The sequence below is a fragment of the Nerophis lumbriciformis genome, linkage group LG15 (assembly GCF_033978685.3).
Source record: "Nerophis lumbriciformis linkage group LG15, RoL_Nlum_v2.1, whole genome shotgun sequence".
NCBI lineage: Eukaryota > Metazoa > Chordata > Actinopteri > Syngnathiformes > Syngnathidae > Nerophis > Nerophis lumbriciformis.
Genome location: NC_084562.2, coordinates 9722501 through 9742500, shown reverse-complemented (window position 1 = coordinate 9742500; position 20000 = coordinate 9722501). Strand labels below are relative to the sequence as shown.

Genomic DNA, 20000 nt, shown 5'->3' with positions numbered 1-20000 from the left:
GATCCTGGCCAGGTGAAGCAATCAGGACCACATCATCTGCAAAAAGCAAAGACCTAATCCTGCAGCCACCAAACCGGATCCTCTCAACGCCTTGACTGCGCCTAGAAATTCTGTCCATAAAAATTATGAACAGAATCGGTGACAAAGGGCAGCCTTGGCGGAGTCCAAACCCTCACTGGGAACGTGTCCGACTTACTGCCGGCAAGTGGCATATGGAAGTCCATCCATCCATCCATTTTCTACCGCTTGTCCCTTTCGGGGACGCGGGGGCTGCTGGAGCCTATCTCAGATGCATTCGGGCGGAAGGCGGGGTACACCCTGGACAAGTCGCCACCTCATCGCAGGGCCAACACAGATAGACAGACAACATTCACACTTACATTCACACACTAAGGACCACTTAGTGTTGCCAATCAACCTATCCCTAGGTCCATGTTTTTGATATTATTTTCTGTAATTATTTATTTTTTAAGTTGTGTACATGTAGATGCTGAGAGATCCATTAGGAGTTTGAGCAGAAATATGTCGTTTAGGAATTAACTATACACAATAAAACATTAACAAAATGATGTGTCAAATGTTTTTTAAAGTAGCATGTGACATGAAAAAACCCACAAGTATTGTAAAAAAAAACATGGCGTTTACTTTTTGATATCAAAATAAAACACAAAGCAGTTTGCCTAATGAAGATACAGTCTAATAAACAAGATGTGTTCTTCTCCAACACCCCCTTGTGGTTCAGTACAACAGTTTGACCAACAACAACAAAAAAACAGGAGTGACAGCGTGTTTTTTCTTCTTAACTCTCAGTCACAACAGCTGATGGACGCTGTATTGTCAAAATGAAAGCAACATCAAATAGTTTTTCTCCTTCGCTGTTCACTTTTAGTGTGGGGACGACTGTCTCCAATATTGTCCACACCTGTCTCCATCTAACAGCAGTGTGCTCTTAAACACACGGCAGGAAGTGAGGGAAAATGACTGTAGCGTCCCGGAAGAGTTGGTGCTGCAAGGAATTCTGGGAATGTGCTCTGTTGTGTTTGTGTTGTGTTGCGGTGCAAATATTCTCCCGATATGTAATTGTCATTGTTGTTTCGTGTGGTCTCACTCTCTGGCACAGGTTCATGACAGTGTTGGTGTTGTTTATACGGCCACCCTTAGTGTGACATGTAGGTCTGTTGGCGAAATATACTCCGAGGTAATGCCCTTGGAGCGGGATTAACGTTTGATTGAAACTTTTATTAGTAGATTGCACAGTGCAGTACATATTCCATACAATTGACCACTAAATGGTAACACCCCAATAAGTTTTTCAACTTGTTTAAGTCGGGGTCCACGTTAATCAATTCATGGTAAACGTTGTTAGTCCGCCACATGATTAATAAGTTAAACGACGCAATATGTGCCTGACTTCGTGTTGTCTTAAATGCATTAACAAATGACGGGGTTTCGGAAATTTTAAGGAGACGGTATGACTAACTGTCTGGAATTTTATCGCAAGTTGTCATTATGCCGTTATAACCCTCTGTCCAGTAACAAGTAAAAAGTCAAGGGTGGTCACGGCAAGTTGTTGCCGCAAATGTTGGTAAATTTTTTAGGGCACTATGGCAAATGAGAGGGTGGTCGCGGCATTTGCCACAGTTGCCGTGGTTAAATTCAAGCCCTGCACAACCCTCGTATTGGCACTCAGCATCAAGGGTTGGAATTGGGGGTTAAATCACCAAAAATTATTGATGGGCGCGGCCACCGCTGCTGCTCACTGCTCCCCTCACCTCCCAGCGGGTAATCAAGGGTGATGGGTCAAATGCAGAGAATTTGTCTGACAATCATTGGTACTTTAACTTTAAATGTATTACTATACAACAATTTAATGCAATAAACTCAATGGTATTACAAACCCCGTTTCCATATGAGTTGGGAAATTGTGTTAGATGTAAATATAAACGGAATACAATGATTTGCAAATCATTTTCAACCCATAGTCAGTTGAATATGCTACAAAGACAACATATTTGATGTTCAAACTAATAAAAATTTTTTTTTGCAAATAATCATTAACTTTAGAATTTGATGCCAGCAACACGTGACAAAGCAGTTGGGAAAGGTGGCAATAAATACTGATAAAGTTGAGGAATGCTCATCAAACACTTATTTGGAACATCCCACAGGTGTGCAGGCTAATTGGGAACAGGTGGGTGCCATGATTGGGTATAAAAACAGCTTCCCAAAAAATGCTCAGTCTTTTACAAGAAAGGATGGGGCGAGGTACACCCTTTTGTCCACAACTGCGTGAGCAAATAGTCAAACAGTTTAAGAACAACGTTTCTCAAAGTGCAATTGCAAGAAATTTAGGATTTTCAACATCTACGGTCCATAAAATCATCAAAAGGTTCAGAGAATCTGGAGAAATCACTCCACGTAAGCGGCATGGCCGGAAACCAACATTAAATGACCGTGACCTTCGATCCCTCAGACGGCACTGTATCAAAAACCGACATCAATCTCTAAAGGATATCACCACATGGGCTCAGGAACACTTCAGAAAACCACTGTCACTAAATACAGTTGGTCGCTACATCTGTAAGTGCAAGTTAAAGCTCTACTATGCAAAGCAAAAGCCATTTATCAACAGCATCCAGAAACGCCGCCGGCTTCTCTGGGCCCGAGATCATCTAAGATGGACTCATGCAAAGTGGAAAAGTGTTCTGTGGTCTGAAGAGTCCACATTTCAAATTGTTTTTGGAAATATTCGAGACTGTTATCGACGCAAAGTTCAGAAGCCAGCATCTGTGATGGTATGGGGGTGCATTAGTGCCCAAGGCATGGGTAACTTACACATCTGTGAAGGCACCATTAATGCTGAAAGGTACATACAGGTTTTGGAACAACATATGCTGCCATCTAAGCGCCGTCTTTTTCATGGACGCCCCTGCTTATTTCAGCAAGACAATGCCAAGCCACATTCAGCACGTGTTACAACAGCGTGGCTTCGTAAAAAAAGAGTGCGGGTACCTTCCTGGCCCGTCTGCAGTCCAGACCTGTCTCCCATTGAAAATGTGTGGCGCATTATGAGGCGTAAAATACAACAACGGAGACCCCGGACTGTTGAACGACTGAAGCTCTACATAAAACAAGAATGGGAAAGAATTCCACTTTCAAAGCTTCAACGATTAGTTTCCTCAGTTCTCAATCGTTTATTGAGTGTTGTTAAAAGAAAAGGTGATGTAACACAGTGGTGAACATATTTCCCAACTACTTTGGCACGTGTTGCAGCCATGAAATTCTAAGTTAATTATTATTTGCAAAAAAAAAATACAGTTTATGAGTTTGAACATCAAATATCTTGTCTTTGTAGTGCATTCAATTGAATATGGGTTGAAAAGGATTTGCAAATCATTGTATTCCGTCTACCGGTATATTTACTTCTAACACAATTTCCCAACTCATATGGAAACGGAGTTTGTAGCATAGTTGCTACGCTTTGCTGTATAACGTACTAGCCAGAGAAAAGACGTTAAAAGCGTGTATTGTATTTGTAGCTAAAATATAAATAGTAAGTATATATATTTGACATATTCAATGCACTTGTAGCTGCTTGTTGACAAACAGTCCTCGGACGAGGGGGATTACAAGCACTGTAAATTCCTGCTAGCAGTGAGGTAATCAATTTAGCTACGGTTTAGCTTGGATTACGCTGTCCTCGTTCGTTAGCCACTCTACAGTGTCCATACGTTTAACCACTAGATAAAAAAGATCAAAGGAAAACATGCTGTAGTCTACGACTCACCGTTGTAGCTTGTTCCACGTCCGCCATCTTGGATAGTGAACTCCTACAAGCTGTTGCCATGGATACAAGGGCGGAGTGCGGAAGTCGTGTTGACCGGGCTTTTAAAAGGTACCGCCCCCTACAGTTTCGACCAATCACAGGCGTGTGTGATTTCTCTTTCACAAACAGAATGGAAACCATGAGGCCAAATGTATAAATACTATGAATGATGTGGAATATTTATGATAACGGGAAGGTCAAGAACTATACTTCATAATTATCCAATATATTTGTCTCCATAGGTTGTTGGTTGTTTTTTTATACAGAACTAATAGTAGGCACAAAGTGATTTTCACATGTTGGTACTTGGTAAACACACAATTTCAATGTGTCCAAATGTTTAAATACTAAGCAGGATGTAAAATATTTATATTAAAGGTAAAATGGTAAATGGGTTGTACTTGTATAGCGCTTTTCTCCCTTTTTTTAAGGAACTCAAAGCGCTTTGACACTATTTCCACATTCACCCATTCACACACACACACATTTACACACTAATGGCGGAGGACAAAACCTAAACTTAATAATTATCCAATATAATTGTCTCTCTGGATTGTTTTTATACAGAACAAAAACTAATAGTAGTCAATCAGTTATTCCCAAATGTTGGTACTTAGTAAACACACAATTTCAATTTTCATCAAGAATTTATTGAATTAACGTGACTGTATATCAGTAACCATAAAAGTAACTTTAAAGTAACTTAGCGATATGCACATCTTAATACACATTTGGAAAAGATTAAAACAGAATTTGAAGAAGACAAAGAAAAATAAAATAACTGACATGAACCACAAAACATGCCAGAATCTGTCATTTTCACATTCACTTAAGGCACAGATAGTAATCGTTATTAGGAACATATGTACAGTTTGCATTTACAGTGTATTGATACAGACGGGGGGTACAAGTCCCTTGGTATTGATATTTAATTATTGTGAGTTCACATGAAAACCACAACATGAAAATCACTCTTCATTTTTACCAGTTGCCCATTATGCAGGTCCTTCTTGACATTCAAATGGTCTGTAATCTTAAATATTCTGAAAGCAAGCAGTTGTTACTGTTATGATTGCAAGTAATTGGAACATTTAAAAACTGTAAAGACTAGGATTTTCCAAACACGTTCGACAAAAAGTATATTTCCACAAGTAATAAAATACAGTATTTATTCTAATCTGCCATTCTTAATACAATCACCCTGAATAGAAAACTGACATATAAATGTGTTCTTTTGCTCTTTAATCTACTTTCCTTATTATGGTGTGAATTCTTTCAGCAACAGTTAATAAATAAAACAGCCCCATGTCTTTTGAGGCTCCGAACAAATTGAAATTCTTTACAAAATGTATTCATAAAACGTATTGCTCACTTAACTTCATTTTAGCTTGTTAAACCTTCATTTGAGCCAGTAACCAAAGTCCTTCATCACAATATATAAGAGGCAAAAAGTACCACCTTCACCTTGAGATAGTTGCTGTGCTTGGAACCAGACATGAAGATGGTTTTCTCCTGTCTAGCCCACAGAATGTAGAGCTGCTTAATATCAGGGCTTGATAGAGATCCTGTCCAGAGTCCTAAACATCAGCTTCATTATGTCTTCTGCAGTGACCTAGAGGATATCTTACACTAATATTATTCTATTGACACACTTTGAATAAACTCATTTGACTAGTCACTTAGCTCGAGAAAGTAGTACACAAATATTGACATCGACAGGTGAAACTCAAAAAATGTGAATACCGTGCAAAGGTTTATTTATTCCAGCAATTAGATTTATAAGGTGAAACTAATCAATGGCATTGGCTCATAACATGCAACTCAAAATATTTCAAGCCTCATTCTGGGGTAAATATTGATGATTATAGCTTACCTGAAATTGGAAAAACTCAGAATACTTACAAAAACTGTAAACCATGATCATAAACATTGTAACAAATGAAGGCTTGGCATATCTCACTTTGCATGTAATGAGTTCATATAACAGTAACATTGCCAACATAAATATACCTTTGACCATTATTCTATTTTATTGAGTTCCACCTGTTTTACAAAAGGGCTTCTTTTGTGGCGATGTAATGAAATTCATCCAGCCTCCTTGGCCGATTCAGTTTTGTTAGTAATTCTCCACAACAGCTCGTAAAGCAGCCTTGTTTACTTATCATGCTGCACTGTTGACTGATGAAGTTACTGTAGAGTGCATTTAAAAACATGTGCAAGTCATACACCTTACAATACCTACAGATTCACTTCTACATTATTATTATTATTATTATAATTATACACAATACATTGCACCCTGGATACTTCACCTGCCCGTTGAACACAAACCACAATCATGTGGCAGCATGTTTGTGGTCAATTTGTGTTTTGTAAGCCACATTTGAGATGACATGTGTAAGGTAACATGGAAGCAGGGCAAGATCTAATGTTTTAGTTCATGCCAAAGGCCCCCTGAGCAGCTGAAGAGGCAGCGGATTGAAAGGATCGGTTGGTCAGGACGCCAGTCGAGAACTCATGTTGGGCCTTGGTGAAGCTGGCTCCTGTACGTCTGTACTTGGAGTGGACCTTCAAGACACGACAAGGATGAGGACAGAGTAGTTTATATGGAAAGAATTAACAGAATAAAGTGCTAGTAAGCAGTGTTGGAACTAACGCGTTACAAAGTAACGCGGTAAATAGTAATCTAACGCATTATTTTTTATATTCAGTAACTCAGTTACCGTTACTACATGATGCGTTACTGCGTTATTTTACGTTATTTTTTATGTAGTATTAGCTAGAAACTGAGAAGATCTGAGTGTGTTTTATTGGAGCTCTGCGGAAGAGGCGACAAAGAAAAGGCGCGCCGTGCACTGTCTGTGTGTGTGGGAGGGGGCGTGTCTGTGTTTACTAACAAGACGTCATGGCGAAGCCGAGTTTCTTAACATGGAGATATTCTCACTACTTTTGTCGACCACAAAGAAAAGAACATTTTAGTTAAATGTAAGTTATATCTTGGATCAAAGATCCTATCCTAGCAATTGCAATCTGCTGAAACAGCTACAAAAGCAACATGCTTCGACGAAGCTACTAAAGAGACACACACTTCACCTCCTAAGCAACAGCGGCTGTATTTTAACGAGGCACTGCACACTGAAGGTACACACACTGTCAATTCTCTTATATACTGGTGCTCTTTAATTCTAGACTTCTAGAGTGTTTGATTATCACATCACTCTAAATGTATAGACTATAAAGTTCACAAACATATAGAGGGATGCTAGTGGGCCAGGCCAATCTTTCCTTATCTCTAAACTAAAACTGGGGAAATGCGTAGTGTTCTGGGCTTCAGACATGATTTTATTTCAGAATTCCTTGAGAGAAAAAAACACCTGGTTAGGCTTTGTGTATGTAGTGTGTGCCTTCCTTGGTTTACAGCTATGTTGTTATTATACTGTTTGTTACTTATGTATGTTATGTTGCAGCTATTTAAAATAGTTTTGTCAATTTGTTCTGGCCTGAAACAAATTGGCCCTTTGAAACATATCTTTGTCTTTGTGTGTTGTATGTAGACCACATTGCTTAGTAGAGTTCAGTGATGCAAATAAATGTCAAGTTGATCAACAGATTGTATTATTCTCCAGTGCAATAACAGTACTGAAATGAAGGCTAAAAGGGCATTAAAGGGGGACTTAAAATTTGTATTTTAAAAAAATATATATATAAGTAACTAAATAGTTACTTTTCACAGTAACGCATTACTTTTTGGTGTAAGTAACTGAGTTAATAACTGAGTTACTTTTGAAATAAAGTAACTAGTAACTGTAACTAGTTACTGGTTTTCAGTAACTAACCCAACACTGCTAGTAAGTGACCTTTAAGGTTTTTAGAGCTACATTACAATTTCACAAAAATGGTACATGCCTAAAAATGGCACGTCATCTTTAAAACGGCTCTAAAACAATTTGATTTCGGCATACCATTTTCAACAGAACGACGCCCAGGATGGCGTTGACAGTGAAAAAGCCGGCCACGACCATCATGACCACGGCGACAGCCAAGTTCACCCGGATCATGCTGATAGATGAAATCCAGCCACTGTCAACAACGCAGACACACAAACACAGATCATGCTGGGAATGAGTGCTGTGTTATAGTGAATACAAAACAAATATAGTGAACATTTGAGCTGGAAATCACCAGCAATTCTAGAAAGAGGATAATGGCAGGGAGCTAAAAAGTGAAGAACGAGAAAAGAAAGGCAAACTTACAAAGTATAGCACCCCTCACAAGTTAGGATAACAGGAATCTGTCAAAGAGGAAATACTGTAGAAGCCAGAATACCACACAAGAAAACACACCATCCCGTACATACACACACACAAAATACCAAAAGTACAAAATCCGGCCACGTTGGCATGATCCATGCATTTGACAACTGACCTGTTTCCCCACTTGGGGATCCCCACAGTCTGGATGATGTACACAGCCACTTGGAAGAAGAAGACAAAAAAGAAGAAAAAGAAGCTGAAGGAGCTGTCAGACCTAGAGAAGAAAGATGGACAACACAAATAATTTGAATACATATCAATGGCAGTTTTCAATAAAAGAGGATGTATGATCATTTACATATTTTCTGACTTATTAATTGTTAACATTTTAAGGTACTCGTTTTAAAAAAAATATGAAAATAGATTAGTTTAGAGTTTGAGTATTAAACCATACTGATATTGATCAAATACGGTATCAGCTTTTGTCATTTTGTAGTGTGGAATATTGGAAAAGTCTTGATCATTTCTCAAACAGAGATTTTTCTTAGATCTCTTATAAGCGTTTGATACAATTGATCATGAAGTTTCTTTTGTCAAAACACCAATGACATGGGCAGCAAAATGTGATCAGATGGTTTAAAGATTATTAGTAACATGGTACGAAATGTCCTGTATCTAAGAAAGCAAAATTATACTATGAGGTATGCCACAGTATTCTTTATCCTTATTTGACATACTGTAACATTGTTTGAGATGTTTCATATTCTTCAGACCTTTTGCATATACTCTAAATACAGAAAATATTCTTGAGAATGATTTCAAACTCTACCATCCAAAGCGCCACCTGCGTTTTTATTTACCAATTCTAACTTTTATAATTAGTTTATATTAACCCAAATATCCAATGCATTTTTCAAAGGTTATTTCTGCTATCAGATATTCACTCCGATTCAGTAAGTTCATAAGAACTGTAATTTCTCACTTAGTCATATACATTTCATCAAATTACATGGTTCCTAACTTTGGAACTCCTTAACAGGGTCCCTTAAAGGAAAACTGCACTATTTGGGGATTTTGCCTATCACTTACAATCCCTATTTGAGAAGAGAACACACATTTCTCTCCTTTTTTGTGTATTTCAAATTTTAAATTACAACTCGTACTAGGCAGCTAACAATGTAGCAAATGGGAGTCATCTATTCAAACATCCACAAACAGACAACCATATTCCTATTACATTTCGTGAACTGCATATTAACCAAGTATTAGCAACATTCTTATTACAAGAGCTAACGCCGAGTAATTATTTTTAGCGGTGCTTCGATTACAGCGAGGTAACTAGCTTATGCAGCTATTGACATACTGAGTTTCTGCTCCATCGCCTGAGTTGATAAAAGTTGTCGCTAGATCATAAATCATGCACTTGGATAGTAGAAGGTTGTGGCTATAAGCCGAGAAATCAACTTAAACATTCAATTCAGCCCCGAAGACATTGCTAAGAATATCAGACAAGACGCTAGTTCGCTCTCTCTCGTTGAGGATTATGATTATTTATCAATGTATTGTATGTAATGTATATAATTTAATTGTGCTGTCATATTTGATGACAATAAAACGTTCCATCTATTAGGGGCTGTGTAATCTTGTGCTGAAATCTAATCAGTCGGCATCCCGATGAGAGAAGACACTGTACAGTAAGTGATTGTTTTATTACGTTCATAGTTTGTATTTCTTGTTCAACACTTCGCAGTACTGCTACGTGATGCTTAGTGTTTCACTATAGCATGATCTGCTTATCACTCAGCTTCTAAAACTTGTAGCTCATCCTCTTTATAATCAGGCTGAGTTTTTTAGAGCACATTAGGCGGAATAAATCGAATCACGATAAGCTACATTGTTAGCCACCTCTTACTAGTGTTTATTGATGATTTTGATCTACAAAGAAAGACGTGTGTTCTTGGCTCACATTTTTTGTGATGTCCCTTTCTGTGCAGTAGGAAATAGCTCTGTATTGATTTAAGGTTTTTGCAACATTTCTGTACTCTTCCGGACTAAAGATTTCGACCATAATTCCAGATCTGTTTGCTAATACCACTGGCTTGAAACCAGCTCCTTGATAAAGGTGATTTAAGACTGCTATCAATTTCTTGCAAGACAAGCTAACCACTTCTAAACTGTAAGCTTCAAAGCTGGCAATCCTAAAACAACATGGGAAGAAAAAAGGCTTCAAGGAACTGGACAAAATACTGAAGATGACATCATCTCGGCTACTAAGACATAAACGACGACTCAAAGACGTGTTGTAGCTGCAGCCAACAACTGCAAAAATAACATAACGGATTCTACAATATTAAATAATACATAACATTCATTGACTATAACCAATAAGTCATTACATATTAACCTTTTTCCCCAAACACCTTCCCTTCTTTCAAACAGGAAGTTAATTTAATGTAACAATGTCAACGTTACTGTGTGAATGAACGATCAGTAACAGACATGGAGAAGGAGTACATTTTTTCAGATATGTTGAAATGTGAAAATATAACCACAAGTAACTTGTTAAACATGTCTGAAACAAATAAATCATAAACATAACATAGGGATTGTGAATGATAGACAAAATTCCAAAATAAGAGCAGTTCCCCTTTAAGGTTTGTATAATGGAATTTAATTTCACAGTGCATGAACAAAATAAAATGTGATGGTTGATGATCACTTAAACATAATTCCATTCAATTAAATGAACAATTTAAAGCATTTCACGATGCTAGCTAAACAGGATGTACCTGAAGGCCTTGTAGACGGGTCTGTACCAGCAGACAAAGGACACAGGGGTGAAGAGGACGAACCAAAGGATGGACAGACCAAAGTCTACTCCATACTGAGCGTCGGCTGTGAAGTAGGCCAGGCAGGCCAGTACGTTGAGGAAAAGCGTAGAGCTGTGGACTGGAGACACAAAACCAGTGACATGAAGTGCATGAATTATGATCGTGAATTGCAAGGATTTAAAACACTGTCAAATATCAGTTAGTGGATGATGCTTTCAATTATTTAAAAAAACAAGAGATACGACTTGTGTTGTAGTATTCTAATAATTACTATGAATGTGTGTAATCCCTTCTGTCTTGCATGTTGTACATACGGTTTTATGTAGAAAAATTAGATTAGGCTTTTTTATTGAACTAATGGGATCTTAATAAACAATACATTACAAGTGAAATGATCCATGTGAAGATATATTCAAATATACAGACAATGGCCACTTCATTAGGGACTCTTGTAGATGCACTGTATATTGACTCAATATACAGTGCATCAGGAAAGTATCCACATCTCTTCACTTTTTCCACATATAGCTTTGTTACAGCATTATTCCAAAATGGAATGTATTCATTTTGTCCTCAAAATTGTAATTGTGTTTTTTTTTGTTTTTTTTTGACATTTTTACAAATGTATCATAAATAAAAACAATTAAGAAATCACATGTACATAAATATTCACAGCCTTGGCTCAATACTTTGTTGAAGCACCTTTGGCAGCAATTACAGCATCAAGTCTTTTTGAATACGATGCCACAAGCTTGGCACACCTATCTTTGGCCAATTGCGCCCATTTCTCTTTGCAGCACCTCTTAAGCTCCATCAAGTTGGATGGGAAACGTTGATTTTTTTTTCTCTCCAGGATGGCTCTGTACATTACTGCATTCATATTTCCCTCTATCCTGAATAGTCTCCTAGTTCCTGCCACTGAAAAACATTCCCACAGCATGATGCTGTGGGAATGTTTGCTTCACATGCTTCACTGGATGGTATTGGCCTAGTGATGAGCGGTGCCTGGTTTCCTACAAGGAGTTCAATCTTTGTCTTATTAGACCAGAGAATTTTGTGTCTCATGGTCTAAAGGTCTTTCAGTTGCATTTTGGCAAACTTTTTTACTAAGAAATGGCTTTCATCTAACCATTATACCACAGAGGCCTGATTATTGGCTTGTTGTAGAGATGGTTGTCCTTCTGGAAGGTTCTCCTCTCTCCACGGAGGAATGCTGTATCTCTGACAGAGTAACCATCGGGTTCTTGGTCACCTCCTTGACTAGACTAAGATGAATACAGCAATGTACAGAGACATCCTGGATGAAAGCCAACACTTCCCATCCAATCTGATGCTGTTTGAAAGGGGTTGCAAAGAAGAATGGGCAAAACAGCGCAAAGATCGGTGTGCCAAGCTTGTGGTATCGTATTCAAAACAACTTGAGGGTCTAATTGCTGCCAAAGGTGCATCAACAAAGTATTGAGCAAAGGCTGTGAATACTTATGTACATAAGATTTATTATTTTATTGTTAATGAATCAACCAAATAAAAAAAATAAAAAACTTTGTAATAAGGTATTGTCTGTAGAATTTTGAGGACAAAAATGAATGTACTCCATTTGGGAATAAGGCTGCAACATAACAAAATTTGGAAAAAGTGAAGCGCTGTGAATACTTTGCGGATGCACTGTAATTAAAAAAAAATCTGGTAATTCACAAACACTGACACACTTAGGTTTGAATACAGTGGTATAGTTATCTTTGTGTTTGCAATTACATTTGCAAACCGTATCTTTGCAAACCGATTATTTGAATAAGGTACATCATGTGAGGATATGAAAAGGGCATACATGTGCCCATTTATGTAGGCAATGGCATGTTTTCACATACACTTCTGGTCAAAAGTTTTACAACACTTCCAATACTGTAAATTATAAACCACAATTTCAATATTGAACATCCTTTCCAGTCAAATATTTGGACAACGTTTTTTTTTTTTGCTTTTGTCTTTTTACAGTGTATACTAATCACAATGAATTAGAAATAAATCATGTAAAAAATAAATCAGCACATGATTTAAGTTAAAGTTAACTTTAAGCGCTGTGACAAAATAATGTAATTTACCATTTAGGAAATTAATCAACAAGCACTGGACAGCATTGAGTGTGCCCAAACACACTTAAGCTATAACCACCATTTTAACACTTGAATTAAAATAATTTGCAGTAAATAAAGCCCATGGGCACACAAATTATGAACTTTGAACAGGATTAAAATATTTACAATTACATCAATAGAATCACTGAAAATTAAATGGATGTTATTTATATAATGTATCTGTAGTTTCTAAATGGTAAATGCCATATTTTTCTCAAACCGCTTCATCAACGCTGAAACTCAACATTTCAATCACATACTGATTTAATTCAAATTCATTGAGGCTGTGCAACAACAATGTGTGTACTGTAAATTATAAAAAACTGTCAACTCTGAAATACTTCTGAACCTTACAATAGCTGACTTTACAACATTGATAGCAAAAGATTTCAAAGTCGAGGTTCAATTTATACTACCACTCTAAGGATGTAACAATATGAAAATTTCATATCACGTTATTGTGACCAAAATTATCACATTTATTATTATCGGGGTATTGATGAATGTGCTCAAAAAGTACTTATACACAGTGACACACTGATATCTTCATTGTTTTTAAAGTAAAAAAAAAAAATAAACTCACTTTTAGAAAGCCCACTATTTTGCATGTTTTATGTTTCTTATGCTGCACTGAGGCGCATGTTCTGGTAGGCGTTACTACTCCTACTCTTTTCAGCCGTCCTTGAACACACCGTAAAAACTCCTCAGTGTCCTATTCTTCTGAATATACAGTATAACGATCATTCTGTTCTAAGAGAGCACAGCTTGTTGGTTCAATGTGCACAACTGAATAGCTCAGTTACTCAGACAGCATTGTGTTTATACAGGTTTAGATTGCGGTATGTAATTTATTAAAGGGGAAATTATGAAATAAACATTGTATTTATGTTAGCATTTAAGCTAGCGCCAATCCATCTGTTGGTTTTAATAAATTGCTATCAATCACAGTTTTGCAATAATTTTAAACGATAATACTAACTGCAGTTATCATTATAACTGTTTATCGTTCCATCCCAACACCACTTAAATGTTTAGACATACTTACTTATTGCTACAAATGAGGTGTTCTAAAAGGTTTGATCGGTCGTGATTATAACACATTATTAACTAAGATTAACACAAGTGAGAGCAAAAAATCAATACGTCTCAGTACGTCTATAATATATTACAGAGAATGCTTAGGGGTAGTCACATGGAGGCGTATAAGATACTCACACATCCACAAGTAGTACATTCTCCTGCAGATCTTGCGGTATTCCTCTGGGATATCCTGCTCAAAGTCCTGGTAGAAACATGGCTTCACAGGGGAGAATTTGGGCAATGGAGGCCAATTGTTCTCTTTTACTAATAACGGTCAAAAGCAGAAAGTTGTGTTACCTTTTATTGATCGGAAAAACAACGGGCTCACAATTTAAGCGACTTTTACCGCCAGTGTTCTGGGCTGTCCGGTTCTGAAGCTCTTGTTCCTTCCTTTCCAACTCTGCTGCTTTCCGATCCAGCTCCTGTTGCTGCTTGATCAGATTAGCCTGACCAGCAGCGGCGGCAGCAGACGCCTGATGGGTAATGGAGAGGATGCCAGGTTCAGTGAGATATTTCCTACCAGCAGCTTTGAGATAATCCTTTATTAGACAAGCTGGATCAGTGTTTCTCAGCCTTTGAAAGGGCTGTTTGCAACATTTACACGGATGCTTAGAGGGAGCTAACTTTCTCCTGGCTTTTAGCACGTAATGTTGAAAACGACGCCCATACGTAACACACGCGCTTTAGCTTTGTTTGCTAATTACAGCGGTTTGGCTACCTAACGTTATCTACCATTGAATGTTTATTCTATGTAACTAAACATGACTGCTAATTGTTACAGTAGGTAGAATCGTATTATTGCCTCATTCCTGTGAGAATTCTGCATGTGACTGAAGCATTAAGGAGCGGGACTATCCAGGGCTAACTGCAGTGTACTCAAACAACCACCAGATAGCATCTTTGAGCAGATAATACTGTATCATCTCTATGTTTTTTTTATCTCTATCTTTTTTTTAACTTATCAGGTCAGTAGTGCATTCTTCACACATTCTTCACTCACACTTAAAGTGAAGGATGAGGCAAAAATACAACCTTGCCTACTGTACTTGCTTCTCTGGGACTGCAGACAAGACAGGGGCGAGTGACAAGTCTGATAATAATGTAGTGTTCTTGTTAGGGATGTCCGATAATATCGGGCTGCCGATACTTGGTCAACAGCCATACAGGTCACACTGAGGGTGGCCATATAAACAAGTTTAACACTGTTACAAATATGAGCCACACTGTGACACCAAACAAGAATGACAAACACATTTCGGGAGAACATCCGCACCGTAACACAACATAAACACAACAGAACAAATACCCAGAATCCCTTGCAGTACTAACTCTTCCGGGACACTACAATATAAACCCCCCCGCTACCCCAAACCCCCACCCACCCCAACCCGCCCACCTCAACCTCCTCATAGTCTCTCTCAGGGAGAGCATGTCCCAAATTCCAAGCTGCTGTTTGGATAAATAGATAGATAGATAGTACTTTATTGATTCCTTCAGGAGAATTCCCTCAGGAAAATTAAAATTCCAGCAGCAGTGTACAGAATTGAGATCGAATTTAAAAAGTAAAAAGTAAATAATGGGGGTATAAATGGAAACAGAATAGAAAAATATTACAATAACAATAAAAATAAAAAGCAACAATGACAATAAAAATATAACAGTAAAATAAGAATATAACAAGAGAAACTAGGCAGTAGTGACCATGTTATGAAAAAGTATTGCACTGTTATTGTTTTCAGGCATGTTAAAAAAAAATAATGCACTTGCCAGTGCCATGTTAGCATTTTTTTCCATAACTTGAGTTGATTTATTTTGAAAAACCTTGTTACATTGTTTAATGCATCCAGCGGGGCATCACAACAAAATTAGGCATAATAATGTGTTAATTCCACGACTGTATATATCGGTATCGGTTGGTATCGGTAATTAAGAGTTGGACAATATCGGAATATCGGATATCGGTAAAAAAGCCATTATCGGACATCTCTAGTTCTTGTTATAGTTTTTGTTTAAAAATGTAACTTTGGAGCAAGTTCTGAACAGCCCATTTAACCCTCAGAGGACAAAGGCAGACTTTTATGTCCGTTCAGTAAATTTGGTGTATTTTTGGCCATTATTTGTGTTGTGTTACTCAATTATACATGACTTTTTTCTAAGAGGTTTTTGTTTTCATGATACATTTTTATTTTTGATGTCCAATTCTTTAACAGCTATATGATACACAGGCGAGTTATTTGACAATACCCCAAAGCTAAACAGGGTATAACATACTGGAATCATTTTTTATTTTTTTTTACTTTCTTTGCTTATAGTTTTAAGTAATTTGTATATTTTTTTAGTATGCATGAGTTATTTTACTCATTTAAAACCAGCGATATCTGATCGAAGAGCCCTCAAAAGGGTTAAATTAAAATGTAAAAAAACATTACCGGTACATGTTTGATATTTTTGTGTAAGAATAACATTTAAGAAATTGAAGCAAAAAAAGTAAAGACATTTTTATTTTTTTTATTTTTTTACCGATGAAAACTTGGGGACCTTTATTTTCTGGTTTGCTTTGAAGATAATTAAAATTAATGTTCCCAGAGGGTTACTGAGCCATATTTTACATAGAAAAAATCTCCCCACTCATCTTTTGAATGGCAACAGGTGGTTAAACAGGTTAATTTAGGTTGAGACGGTGTAGCGGTATTACAAGTTATGCCAGTATATCTTAGAAAGATATACTACTGTATATGTTTGAGACAATTCTGCCATAACAATAAATGTAATCCTTAATGTCTTGACGCGGAAGTCTATCTGCTCATTCTGGCTGAGCTGGGTGCTGTGTCCTGCCTCCTCCACGCACAGAATGAGGCAACTCCAGTCCGAGGAGTGTGTGAAGCATACCTGTCGACCTTCCCGTTTTTGCCGTGAAGTCACTTATTTTGTCCTCCTTTCCCGGCGTCCTGCCAAACTCGTTTTTCGCCCCAAATTTTTCTCTCTTTAAAAAAAGAATCCTTTGCAATATTGCAAGCGATTAGGTCCGTTTGACTCGAGACTCGGCAACACGTATTCATGACAGCAGCGTGGCGAGTTGCAACGCGAGAGAGATGGATGCACTTGAAAACGACGAAGTAGACATTTCTAACAAAATACAAACTTTGTGGAAATATATAATGTATGTTCCTAGTAGCAACAGAATGAAAAAAAAAAAAAAGCCAGAAATAATTAACTGTATATGAGCTTCCCAGTCACAACTACTTTGCTCAAGAAGCAATGCCAGAACAAATGTGTACACAATCTAAAAGGGTGTTTACTGCAGTGGCATAAGGTCACCTGCCATAGAGCGTCCTGCAGTTGATAGCTTGGTGTTTCTGGCTTAAATTTTTGAGGACAAAAGGGTCTATTAAAAATGTTGAGCTAAAAAATACTATTGTGAAAGGTTAATTATTACAAGTTTTTGTTATTAGCTGAGGATTTGAGCATAGCGAAATGTTTGTTTTAAACAGGATCAAAGATAATACTGTACTATTCTTTTATTATTTTCAAGGCTTTTAAAAATCTTTATGTGCATCTATCTACAGTGCGTTCGGAAAGTATTCACAACACTTCAATTTTTCCACAATTTGTTACAGCCTCATTCCAAAATGGATTAAATCCATTTTGTCCTCATAATTCTACACACAATACCCCATAAAGACAACGTTAACAATTAGTTAAAATGTTATTTTACAAACAACTAAAAAAAAGCCTCAAGTATTTTTGAATATGATGCCACAAGCTTGGGACACCTATCTTTGGGCAGTTTCTTTCATTCCTCTTTGACTATTACCGTATTTTCCGCACTATAAGGCGCACCGGATTATAAGGCGCACCTTCAATGAATGGCCTATTTTAAAACTTTGTTCATATATAAGGCGCACCGCATTATAAGGCGCATAGAATAGACGCTACAGTAGAGGCTGGGGTTACGTTATGCATCCCGTAGTTGCGAGACCTGTTGTGGCTCAATATTGGTCCATATATAAGGCGCACCGGATTATAAGGCGCACTGTCAGCTTTTGAGAAAATTTGAGGTTTTTAGGTGCGCCTTATAGTGCGGAAAATACGGTACTCTTTGCAGCACCTTTCAAGCTCTATTAGGTTGATGGGAAGCGTTGGTTTTCATCCAGGATGTGTCTGTACATTGCTGCATTCATATTTCCCTCTATCTTGACTAGTGTCCTGGTTCCTGCTGCTAAAAAAACACCCTCACAACATGATGATTTACTGTACGAATGGTATTTGCCTGGCGATGAGCGGTGCCTGGTTTCCTCCAAACATGATACCTAGCATTTACGTCAAATAGTTCAATCTTTGTCCCATCAGACCAGATAATTCTGTTTTTCATAATCTGAGAGTCTTTCAGGTGCATTTTGGCAAACCTTTTACTGAGAAATGGCCTCCGTCTGGCCACTATACCATACAGGCTTGGTTGGGGGTTTACTGCAGAGATGGTTGTCTTTCTGGTAGTTTCTCTCCACAGAGGAATGCTGTAGCTCTGACAGAGAGACCAACAGGGTCTTGGTCACCTCTCTGACTAGACTAAGATGAATGCAGCAATGGTCATCCTGGGTGAAAACCAACGCTTTCTATCCAACCTGATGGAGCTTGAGAGTTGCTGCAGAAAGGAATATATATTCTGCCCAAAGATATGTGTGCCAAGCTTGTGGCATCATATACAAAAAGACTTGAGGCTCTAAATGCTGCCAAAGGTGCAGCTACAAAGTATTGAGCAGAGGTTGTAAATATTTCTCTACATGTGTTTTTTTATATTTAATACATTTGAAAATAAAAACTTTTCACATTGTCATTATGGGGTATTGTGTGAAGAATTTTGAGGACATAAATGGTATATTCAATTTTGGATAAGGCTGTGACATAACAAAATGTGGCAAAAGTGAAGCGCTGTGAACACTTTTCAGATGCACTGCATGCATGAAACGTTAGAATTTCTAGAAAATGACTCGTGTTATTTGGTTCACTTAAACAACTTAACATGCATATTTGGGTTTGACTTTGTCTGTCCATTGAGATCTTTGATCTCAATGGGATTTTACCTGGTTAAATAAAGGCTAAAAAAATAAAAAATAAAATAAAAAATTCACTTTTGGAAAAAAATATCGGGATATATATTGTATATTGACATTCAGCCAAAATCGAAATACGAGTTTTGGTCCATATCGCCCAGTCCTAGGTTAATTATGTACCTTCTGCCATCTAGTTGAGGAGCACTTGACTGTTCTGCCTGTCACTATGATAAATAGATTAACACAGCAATATTTGCCGTAAAAAACTATTTTACATCCAATCCAATAAATGAAATGGAATCATCGCTTTTAAACGGAATAATTTATTTCTGGCAAAACAAATTGATATGGCGCTACCTGTTGTTAACTTAATAACTTTGTTCGCTATATTTAGTGAGTATTCTGACACCTCTAGAAACACTACAAAGAAAAAAAAGTGACTTGTGACAAATCTAGTGACATTTTAAGGTCTTAAAGTTAAAGTACCAATGATTGTCACACACACACTAGGTGTGGCGACATTATTCTCTGCATTTGACCCGTCACCCTAGATCACCCCCTGGGAGGTGAGGGGAGCAGTGAGCAGCAGCGGTGGCTGCGCCCGGAAATCATTTTTGGTGATTTAACCCCCAATTCCAACCCTTGATGCTGAGTGCCAAGCAGGGAGGACACTTATTGGACACTTTTGGGGACTGACATGTAAGCAACCTTACTGAGCAGCGGGTCCTGCTGTGGGCCCCTCCCTCAAACAAAAAGTACTCACAGGTGACATTTGTTTGTGACATAAAATCATAACACAAAAAAAAGCGACAGAAAATGTACAT

General features: G+C 37.6%; 2 protein-coding genes across 2 annotated transcripts in view; both read right to left on the bottom strand.

Moving 5' to 3' along the window:
- bbs4 (Bardet-Biedl syndrome 4) overlaps positions 1-3850 on the bottom strand; it is a 35580-nt gene extending 31730 nt beyond the window's left edge. Inside the window, exon 1 of the mRNA XM_061975373.2 lies at positions 3788-3850. Within this exon, the coding sequence (XP_061831357.2) occupies positions 3788-3847 (60 nt within the window). The 5' untranslated portion in view covers positions 3848-3850. The remainder of the gene's footprint in view (positions 1-3787) is intronic.
- A 616-nt stretch (positions 3851-4466) lies between these two features.
- The window catches only part of scamp2l (secretory carrier membrane protein 2, like), a 27361-nt gene continuing 11827 nt past the window's right edge, over positions 4467-20000 (bottom strand). The window contains exons 4-9 of the mRNA XM_061974887.2: positions 14472-14598; positions 14261-14389; positions 10869-11028; positions 8252-8353; positions 7789-7906; positions 4467-6394 (exon numbers count right to left, since the gene is read on the bottom strand). Coding sequence (XP_061830871.1) covers positions 6260-6394; positions 7789-7906; positions 8252-8353; positions 10869-11028; positions 14261-14389; positions 14472-14598 — 771 coding nt within the window. The 3' untranslated portion in view covers positions 4467-6259. The remainder of the gene's footprint in view (positions 6395-7788; positions 7907-8251; positions 8354-10868; positions 11029-14260; positions 14390-14471; positions 14599-20000) is intronic.